Consider the following 10,110-nt stretch of genomic DNA (forward strand, 5'->3'; position numbering starts at 1 on the left):
CAAGAAAATCTTCACCTTTCAGTGAGGCTCACCACAGCTCAGTAACAGAAGAAGCTGTCTTTATGAAAAAGTTTATAAAATGGGTAACTCCCAATTTAGACATACCTATAATGCAAGTTTTAAACTGTAGCCTGTTTGAAACTACAGTATTTCACACTGGCTTCACTGTTAAAGGCCTAAAATACTGTATCTACACTTATCAAGTATAAATGTAATAATCCAGAGGAACACTTCATTGCAGAAGTATAATCTTTTCCCATTTCTTAGAAGTTGTCACTATTTTCCACCAACCATTAACAACGATCAGACCATTGATTCCCCTCCACACAAAACAGAAATATTTCTCAAAGGGATGTGGGCAAGTAGATCACCTAATCTTTTACTGAGTATTCAGAATATTTTCCACTTACAGTTGAGCATAAAAGAAGTAATTTAATGCAAATTTAGTTCACAGAGGAAAATAACAGAGTAAAGTAGTGTGTCATGTGGCACAGTATAACAGAAAATGTGTATTCTCAAAAGACCATCAACAAGTTTCTGAAGATACACTCCATAAGGAAATAGTTCAACATGTTTTCACACAGGTAGACTTTTTCTAAGTGTTCTAAACACAAAATGGAAAATACTGAAATCAGTTTGTTGAAACACTCATTGCTTGTCACAAACAGAAGTGCAGAGTCGATAAGAAAAAAAAAGAATGTATCCGTTATCCAAATGATAAAGATACTGCAACAATGCAAATAAAATAATGAATATGTAATAAATACCTACTGCTGTAGTTTCTATGTATTTAATTACCATTGTATTTCAGCGAGTGCTGTTGTCTGCATCATTCTATCCAACAAAGGAGAGATGTCCCATTGAACAGATTGGTTAATGCTCTGGGGCAACAGATGTCTACTGGAGCTGCAGGAGACCAGCAACTGGTGGCCTGCCCATCTTCTGAAAACTTTCAATAGACTCATGCATATGTTCACACAATAGGGCATGTGGTAGAAATGCAAACCTCTTTTTAACCCTTTTATATGCTCTCTCTCCCTCCCAACTGATATATGAAGGTCTTTGTTTTGGACATTGTTTTTTTTTTTTTTTTTTACAGGATCCTTGGAACACAGGTTCATGGAGTACAGAGTGTTTGTTCTTCAGCCTAACATCTGAACTCAAAACATAAAACAAAACAGATTAGAAACTTTATAAAAACAGCCAGGCTAGATCTGACACACTGATAATTGGTTTTCAAAGCACAAAACCTTTGACTGTAACACATTCCTATCTGAGAGCACCCTAATGCTCTATGTTACACTACAGTATCTTCAGATAGCCCATAACTGAGCTCTTCCTATTTCCATAAACACAGGAAATTTCACCCATAGCATGGTATAATGGAGAAGGTGTCTAATTTAGTTTTTCCTTAAAAGGTTTTTCTAGTAGTCACAATTTAAATAATAGCTTATCTGCAAAAAAAAAAGGGCAAATACCTGTAACTTAGAAGTTGAAACCTCTCCTTCTCCCCAGTGGGCTAGAGAGAATTTGCTCTGTTGATGGCTACTGCCTACCATTTTCAAATTCTGGGAAATGCACCATTACTGATGCTTTCAAAAGTTCCTTAATAGAAGGCACTGTGTGAGATCAATGCTCTTTAATATACTTAATCTTAGCACATAACTGTTTTTCTTTCCCTCTTTCTCCAAGAGACACCCTAAGTGTGCAAATCTCAGCTGACACACAGGCTAGCTCGTTGTCCAAACGCAAACTGAGAACACTGCGACAGCAGAAAGGTGAACCATCCCGTTTGTGCAGAGAGAAGCCCCCATACTTACGTTCGCTGGAAAACACACAGACATTGGTTTCTCGTAGCTGTTCCAGAAGCAACTCCTTAACACGATTTCAGCTGCAGACTTCAGGCAAGCAAGCAGAACAATGAATGGACGAACAGATGGACCCGCGATGTCTTTGCTTAACCTATTACTGAGCGGCTGCGGAGCCAATCACGGCCCGCAGAGCTCACAATTAGTTGGCTGGGCAGATGCAAGGCAACCTCCCCACCCTGCATCAGGTTCGGAGGTTTCTAAGATAAGCAAGTTGATGTCATTCTCAGGGTCTGCCCCGGGCAGCATGTGTATTAACGAGGGGTGTGCAGCAACAATAGGCCATACAAAAGAGACTAGCAGGCAGCTGCTGTATGAGAGCCAGAGTCATTAGGGAGCAGGCTGCCAACAAGAAACACCTGGCTTGGGCAGACTTCAGCTTCTCCTCATTGTTTCTAATTCATGAAACAAAGAAAAAAATTATTTTTTAAGTAGTAAAAATTGTGAGTTTCTATTAAAATATATCAGTCTTAAGGAATATAGCCCTTTCTATTATTGAAACAAAAAGTTCTTTGTCAGGAAAAATATTAAAGAGAAATAAATCTATCAGTAGCTATTGTAGTCCCCTTTTCTTGTTAGCAAAATTAATCATAGTGGTATAAAGCACAAGGAGGTATGAAAGGAGCCCACACTAAACACTGAAATGTATTCAGAAACTGCTTTCTCAATTTTCTGACACTTTTCTACATTAGTCAATAATTGCAACAAACTTGCATTTACACACAACTCTATGAGTACTTGTGGGTAATTTCAATGGAGTGAAAGTGTCTAAACTAAAACCACATCATATTAATATGTGGAATAATGGATATTTTTAAGCAGTTGAAACATTATAGCACTAGACAGAAAGGAACTACAAGCCACTCTTTTGTCCTGGAGTCCCTTATATTTGTTTGCAACAGAACTTATTTCCTTTTTTTTTTTTCTCACAGATCTGTTCTAGATGCCAAGATCTTTCCATCTCTTCTTAATGACAGAATATTTGAACAGAAGTCTGGAGTTAGGCTATAGCCAACTCCTTATTGTTTTTATATTCAAAAATAAATCCACAAACACATAAAAACACAAACTCCAGTGCACATCTCCCCTCACTGCCCAACATTTCCATTGCCCAGCACAGACATTTAGCAACATAACCACAGCAAGACTGGATGTTTGATAAAAAAGGTGGACTTTCAAATAAGAATTTGCCATTGCTGATAACTTTAATGCAGACAGATCAACACACAGAAGGAAGGGATTCTGCATTTGCAAATGTTCACCTGAATGACTACAGGAAAAGCATATTTACTGAACTTCAGCATCATTACATGACTGACAGCAATAATGAGAACCACAGAGGCAGCTGTCCTCTTCTGCTTGCAAGGATAGGCAAACTGCTGGAAAATATCTACTGTGATTTAACAGAAGAATGAAAATAGGTTTGTTAGAACTGTTTCAAGTAACTTTCCAAGCTTTATGTGGATATTAAAGCAATTCAACACAGTAAATGAAATTACATACCGTCATGCTATCACACTGATGCATTTATCAGGTGCCCAGATATTAAACTCCAAAGAAGAAACCCCAACTATAGTTTCTCTGCACTGTCCATTAAACACTCCTAAAAACAACTACTAACACCACAATTATGGAGCTTTTAAGTCGAAGGCAGGAGGAGACTCCACACTAATTTCTGCCACTGTGAACACAAAGACTGAGAGAAAGCTACCCACGAGCACAGTGGGATGCCTGATCCCCAGCACTGGATTAAGCCTCTTTGCAAACAGGGAATAAAAGCAGTGATCTGAAAAAGCTAATCAGTCCCTGCTGTGGTATTTAGACTACCTCAGTTGCTGGTATTGGATAACGTTAAGCATATTAAAACTTCTGTAGGCAAAACTGGAAGCCAGTCCAGTTCACCTATGTCCAAGGACTGCACTTAAATGCAAGCAGGATCACTTGGCTAGTCATTTTTTATCTCCCTGATTAGAGCCAGGCATTTATTTTGCAAGACCAGAGATGCTTGCTTTGCAGAGGACACATATGATGCCCTTTATATACATCTATAACAGAGAACTCTGTCAGAGAAGTGATGTACTTACGGCTCTACAAGCACAACTAGGGCAGGTGTATGATCTGGCCTAGAAATATGCCTTAAAAATAGTGTTGTAAGAAGTTCACTTGCAGATGTCTTCTAGGGTAACAATAAGAGTACCATCCCATTCCATGCATCCCCCCAGCTCTCCACATACCAAGTGCACATCTTCAGGGAACCATGGATAAACTTTAGTTGTGGATTAATGTTCGTGCAAACACCATGCTGCAGCACTATGACCAAAGTGAGAATGGATGCAATCTGAAGATTTAAATTTTATTGCTGAATTTACAGAAAATATTCTAGCAAGCTACGGTTGTGTGAATTAAGAAGACATTTTCTAATTCTATCTTGTGCACACCCATCAGTTACTTAAACCAGATGCCTGTTCTGAAAGCATCTTCTCAGCTCTTCCCTAAAAGAAGTTATCAGATCATCCTATTAAATCATGCCTGTGATGACAGAAAAGCACTCATATTAAGCTTTAACCAGTACATGAGGCTTCCTTGTGGGAATGGTGAGCTCACCAAAGACACCTTAGTATGAAACAGTGTGGCTCTGCCATCACATCTGTGAAAGGCTGTAAGAGCATCACTAGAAGATACACAGCACAAAAGGACAAAATAAGCTCTATTTCTTGTGGTAAAACCTCCAAATCCAATATGTAGTTCAACAGCTTACTATTACAATACACAAAATACAAAGAGGTAGTTAGTTAAATCCAGCCACAGCAAATGTAATAGCTCCTTCAAATTTCTGGTCTTGCAAGATGACTAAGCTATAAAAACCTATTTTTGTGGCTGCTGAGTATGGGACATTTTGTACAGTGCTTGTCAGGTCCCTAGTGCCACCTGTTTAAACAGCTGGCCAGCAGAAAATTCTGAATTGCCCAGAGGGGATGGGCTTGGAGACTCCACGGTGGAAGCAGATTTCAGAATGGCACACAGGAAGGGGATGGGATGCTGCAGAGAGACAGACCAGGGTGTCTCTTGGTTCGGGTGAAGGGTGGGAAGGAGAGCATCCCCTTTACCCCCCCCACTGCCCAGATTGTTGTGAAAAGCATACATGGAAGAGGATCAGAGAGACCAGAGGAGGGAGAGCTGGAGCAGCTGGGAAATTCAGACAGCAGAGGCTGAAGATGTTAGGGAAGCACTGCAGAGAAGCACTATAAGGCAGAAAAAAACCCCTAACAAACAAAAAACCAAAACCAACCAAACAAAAACCAATTGAAAAAAAAATCTGCTACTTCCAGCCAAATCTTGTTGTTTCAAACACATTGAAAACAAAGCCTTATTTAAAAAGAAATTGTTTTATGCATGCATACAAAACGGTCATTCTGTCATTCTGTAACTCCAGTGGTATTCTTGCAGCAATTAGAAAGAAAACTTGTCCCACTAAAGTATTTAATTATCTTTTACTGTAGAACTCTATGCTAAGCCTCCTGTAATAAATGATGCCTTTGCAAGGACACACTGAACAAGTTAAACCAATCATGTACCATTGAACTTACAAAATAAAAATTAAGGTTGTAGGCTACAGACAAAACTCAGCCCAAAATGTAAAAAATTCACATTTACTGTTGGACTTGGGAGCTGCAAGGGAGTTGCTTGTCTTTATTATAACGTGGCAATACAAAAGAAAACCTTCTTTTTCAGTTGTGTGAAGAGGGGCAAACTATCTTAAATAGAGCACTTGAAAGAAATTCACCTAGTTTTGAGGAGTGGTAAGTGGTGCTCTAGACTGGATCTACACACAGTCAAAAACAGACAAAAAACCACCACCACTCTACAGCCATACAAAGGACTGAATTAAATGATCAGTAAAGAGTGCCTAGGAAAAGAACTGATATTATGATAAAGATTAATAATGTTTTGCCTTTAAAACCCCCCATATTTTAAAATAAAATTCAACCATATTTTCAAAGGCAGTGCAATTGCTCTGTAGAAAAATATGTACTTTGAAATGGATTAAAACAAAGTGGTGATTAAAGTGGTGATTAAAAACAAAGTTCTTTCACCCCTTGAAAAAAGACTCATCTCTCTCTAGTTATCCTCCTTAAAATTAAAAAAAAAAAAAAAAGCAGAGGTGCATTTTCCTTAAATGGCAAGGCATCACCTTAAAAGGAGATCAGAATGTCTACAGTTTCTGGTATAATCCCTTCGATCATCAGCCTATTGGCTGCACGCAAGACTCGAGCTAACCATTGCAACAATTATCAGGATGTCCTCTGAGGTTTTGAAGAGAAGTGGAAAACCCCAAGTTTTATTGTAAGTAGTGATTACTTTTTCGCTAACCACGGGTAAAACAGATCCAGTCTTAGCTTGCCTGTTAGTAGACAAAGGCAGTGACCACGAGCTGTTTATCACGAGATGACAAGGAGCCTGCCTGCAGCTGCAGAGTTTGCCTGCATTAGGATCCCACCAGGCTTGAGCCACATCAGCCAACTACACAGAAAGCATAAAGCATCATTCTGCAACAGCCAAAACGCCAGTGTCACCCCTCAGTACCACACTAAGATGTAGCACCCGAAATAAAGTACATTTTCTGAAGTGGATTTTAATTTTAAAAGTAAATTGTTTTGATCACGTGGTAAAATAAAACTCTACTATTTTTACCTAAAAGGATGAAGAAAAAGTCATTGCCCCAGTACCATAACTTAGAGATATTCATTGTAAGCATGAATCCCTAAGCTGAGCTCCTTTCACAGTATCACAGAACTGCGAAAGCTGGAAGAGACCTCTATAGGACATCAGGTCCAACTCCCCTGCTCTAGCAGGGCCACCTGGGGCTAGCTGCTAGACCCTGTTCAGACAGCATCAGAACATCTCCAAGAACAGACACTCCACAAACTCCCTGGATAGCCTGTGCTTGGTCATCCTCACAGTAAAAATGCATTTCCTGATGTTCAGAGGGAATAGTCTGTGCCCATTTTTTCTGGTCCTGCCCATGGGCACCACTGAAAAGAGGCTGGTGCTGTCTGCTTTGCTCACACCCTTCAGGTGCTTATATACATTGGTAAGAAACCCACAAGCCTTCTCTTCTCCTGGCAGAACAGTCCCAGATCTCTCAGTCTTCCCTCCTAGAGGAGGTGCTCCAGTCCCTTCATTATCTTTGTGGCCCTTCGTTGGACTCACTCCAGTAACTCCATATCTCTCTTGTACTGGGGAGCCCAGCACTGGACACAGCATGGGAGAACAGTGCTTACTTTAAGATTATAACTGTTTAATTTATTTTTAAATTTTATTATTTATGAATTGAAGCAGACACTGAGATAGAAAGCATCCTAGGGGAAAAAAAAAGTTTCCACCAATACATACATCCTCCCACTTCTAGAAAGAGTCACGTTGTCTGGGTGCTTTCTGAGCATGAAAATTTGAACTGTCTAATTAACTTTTCTTGTGACAATACTGGGTGGCCAGACAATGCCTACAACTGTACAAAGTGTATACCATCATGCTTAGCAAAGTACTTTTATTCAAATTTGTTCTGTCAGAAGAAAATCCTCTAACAAAACGAACATGGTTATGTGAAAAAAAAGATTCTCTTCATTTAAATACACGTAGCTAGTCAACCTAATATCTTTTATCCATGCCACAGGCTATTGTTAAGAGTTTGAAAGGTTTGTCAGAGGAAAATAGGCCTCTCAAACTGTCTAGAGACATGGCCAGGTTGTGTTTCAGGCAATGTTGCTGGCAATAGAGCTCCATAATCTCCAGGGTTCCTGGACAGAGTTCAAGGTGTTGGTTGGACTCTGTGTTGCCCTAAATGGCCTCACAGTGTTATGCTTATTTGAGAGACAATTCCTATGCCTGTACCACACGGCTGCAGTTGTCCTTTTGGCCTGGAGCCTTCTGTGAGAGAGCTGCCAGCAGCAGATTTTCTGCACGACTTTCAGCCTTGCCATTTACTCTCTACTGGGATGAAAGAGTCAGAGAACATGTTAAGGTCCAACTTTTTACCCGGATTTAGTAAGCTAAGAATCAGGGAAGACAGATGATCATGTGGTTTGTCCAGACACACTTAAGACACAATTGTTTCTTACTTTCGGGGGAAGCTTTTAATAGACCTGACAAGTGGCAACAATAGCCAGATCCTACACAAAGTGGGTTACTGTAGCTGCAAATCCAAGTTCAAAATTAACTTGGATGCTTGGAATGAAAGAAAATAGCTCCATAGAAGCCTATTTTATTACCTATCATTTAAGTATAGCTTTTCTTCAGATTTACTGTATCCCTGAACTTAGGAAAGACGACCAGAAAGTCTCCACATTGAGCTATATATGGGCTTTGAAATCCTAGCATTTTACATGTTATTAAAACAGCATGCTCATGTTGAATAACCTAATACATCAAAAAGAGACAAATCATGTTAGTGATTTCACCAATTTTTCTAGCTATTTGCAGTCTCAGAGTCATTCTGAGCTCAGATGTCTGCAACTTTTAAAGTCCCAGTTAATATTGCTGACCAAATTTTCTTATATTTAGTTAAACAGCCAGCTAGATATTAGATCTGTGAATTCATGCACAGATTTATTTAAGGCTAACATTTTGAGCCCCTTTGAGCCCCCAGTGCTCATACTTTGCTCTTCAGAGTACCACCTCGTCATGAAGTTAGATCTGATAACAACAGATGCAAATTCATTCAGAACTGGTGATGCTACTAACATTTAGCATTAAATAATTTATTTGGAAGGAATCTCTGGAGGTCAACTGATCCAACAAGCTCCCACTTAATACAGGGTCAGATAGAGTAGGCTGCTCTGTGTCATTTCCAAGTCCACTGTTGAGCACTTCCAAGGCTGGAGACTCCACAACTTCCCCAAACACCTGCCCCAGTGTGTAAGTATTCTCATGGTGATATTTTTCTTCATCTTCAGCCAGAATTTCTCCATTATACCTTGCCAAATACCTTGTCCTTTTGCTACATGCCTCAAACAGAGTACTTTGTCTTATCCAAACCCTCAAATTAGAGAGGTGAAGAGAGCACTAAGATCCCCCTTAGTCTTCTCTCACATAAGGCTGAACAAACTCAGATCTCACAGTGCCTCGCCTTGTTACGTGATGTACTTTAGCCTCCTAATCAATCTGGTAGCCATCCACTAGACTTGTCCCTGTAAGGCAGTGTCTTCTCCTGCCCTTTAGAGACCAAAACTGGACTGAGTGCTCAAAGTACAATCTCATCAGTGCCAAAAAGAGGTAAGTGATCCCTCCACTTGACCTGATGGCAATGCTCTTGCTAATATGGCCTATTTAGCCTTATTATCTATTTCTGCAACATCATCTTACACTTATCAAGGGATGAGGCTTTGCTTTCCACAAAAGGATCTCATGTCAGCAGATGAACAAAACCCTATTTACGATGCCCACTGGAGGCATCTGTTTGTAGTCTACCCACTACAAACATTTTCTCATCAGAGCTCTCACAGGCATAGTGATGAATGCATTCAAGCTGCAGATGAACAATTCAAACCACTCACAGAAGTAGCAACAAAGTTCAACTTTAAGACCATGATGCTTGTTTCACACTAATTACTTTGCTTATCTGAGTTCTCTCTTGCAACACATGTATATAACAAAAGCGAACTGATTTGTTACATACTAATGTCCAAAATTTAGCCAGGTGTCCCATGAGAATTACAGAGTGCTGCCACAGCCTTATAAAACTTCAGAGCTGCCAGTTTTATGAACAAATCAGATGGCAGACCATCACCAAATACTGAACAAAACCTTATGGAGAGACCATGCATGGTACCAACACCATTAAAACTTATCAAAGAACAATTATTCTTAGTCCTGAAAAAAACTAGCTGTATAATTTCACAATACAAACCCACAGTAAATCTCTGTGAGACCTGTAGCTTAGTTTCTCCTAAATTATCAGGCAAGGGGTGGTTTACCAAGTTTCACTTATAAGCAATGGTCAATTCAGAGAACAGGGCAAGGAGCTCACAAGAAATGAAGTTATGACTTTGAATGAGTCCTAGCATAAGGTCAAGCTCCAGGAATGGGCATTACCTAAACACATTTAGCCACACAATCTTTCACTGGAACCAGATGAAAGTCACATCAATGTATGCATGATACTAGATGTTACTTTCTACCACACAACAGCTACAGTAAAAAGCTACGAAAAGACAAGTGAACAAGTGGCTGGGGAAACAGCAGC

The 10,110-nt window shown here is 39.7% G+C and overlaps 1 protein-coding gene across 3 annotated transcripts in view; it reads right to left on the reverse strand.

Annotated features, from left to right (window-relative positions):
* The window catches only part of ZC3H12C (zinc finger CCCH-type containing 12C), a 44,986-nt gene that overhangs the window by 28,564 nt on the left and 6,312 nt on the right, over window positions 1-10,110 (reverse strand). The window contains exon 1 of one of the 3 annotated variants that reach the window (XM_085063712.1): window positions 1,821-1,886. The exons of the other annotated variants lie outside the window; for them this stretch is intronic. Coding sequence (XP_084919838.1) covers window positions 1,821-1,844 — 24 coding nt within the window. The 5' untranslated portion in view covers window positions 1,845-1,886. Of the gene's footprint in view, window positions 1-1,820; window positions 1,887-10,110 lie in introns of those variants that run through there. 3 annotated transcript variants of the gene reach the window in all.

The sequence above is a fragment of the Lichenostomus cassidix genome, chromosome 1 (assembly GCF_008360975.1).
Source record: "Lichenostomus cassidix isolate B80296 chromosome 1, HeHo_3.0, whole genome shotgun sequence".
NCBI lineage: Eukaryota > Metazoa > Chordata > Aves > Passeriformes > Meliphagidae > Lichenostomus > Lichenostomus cassidix.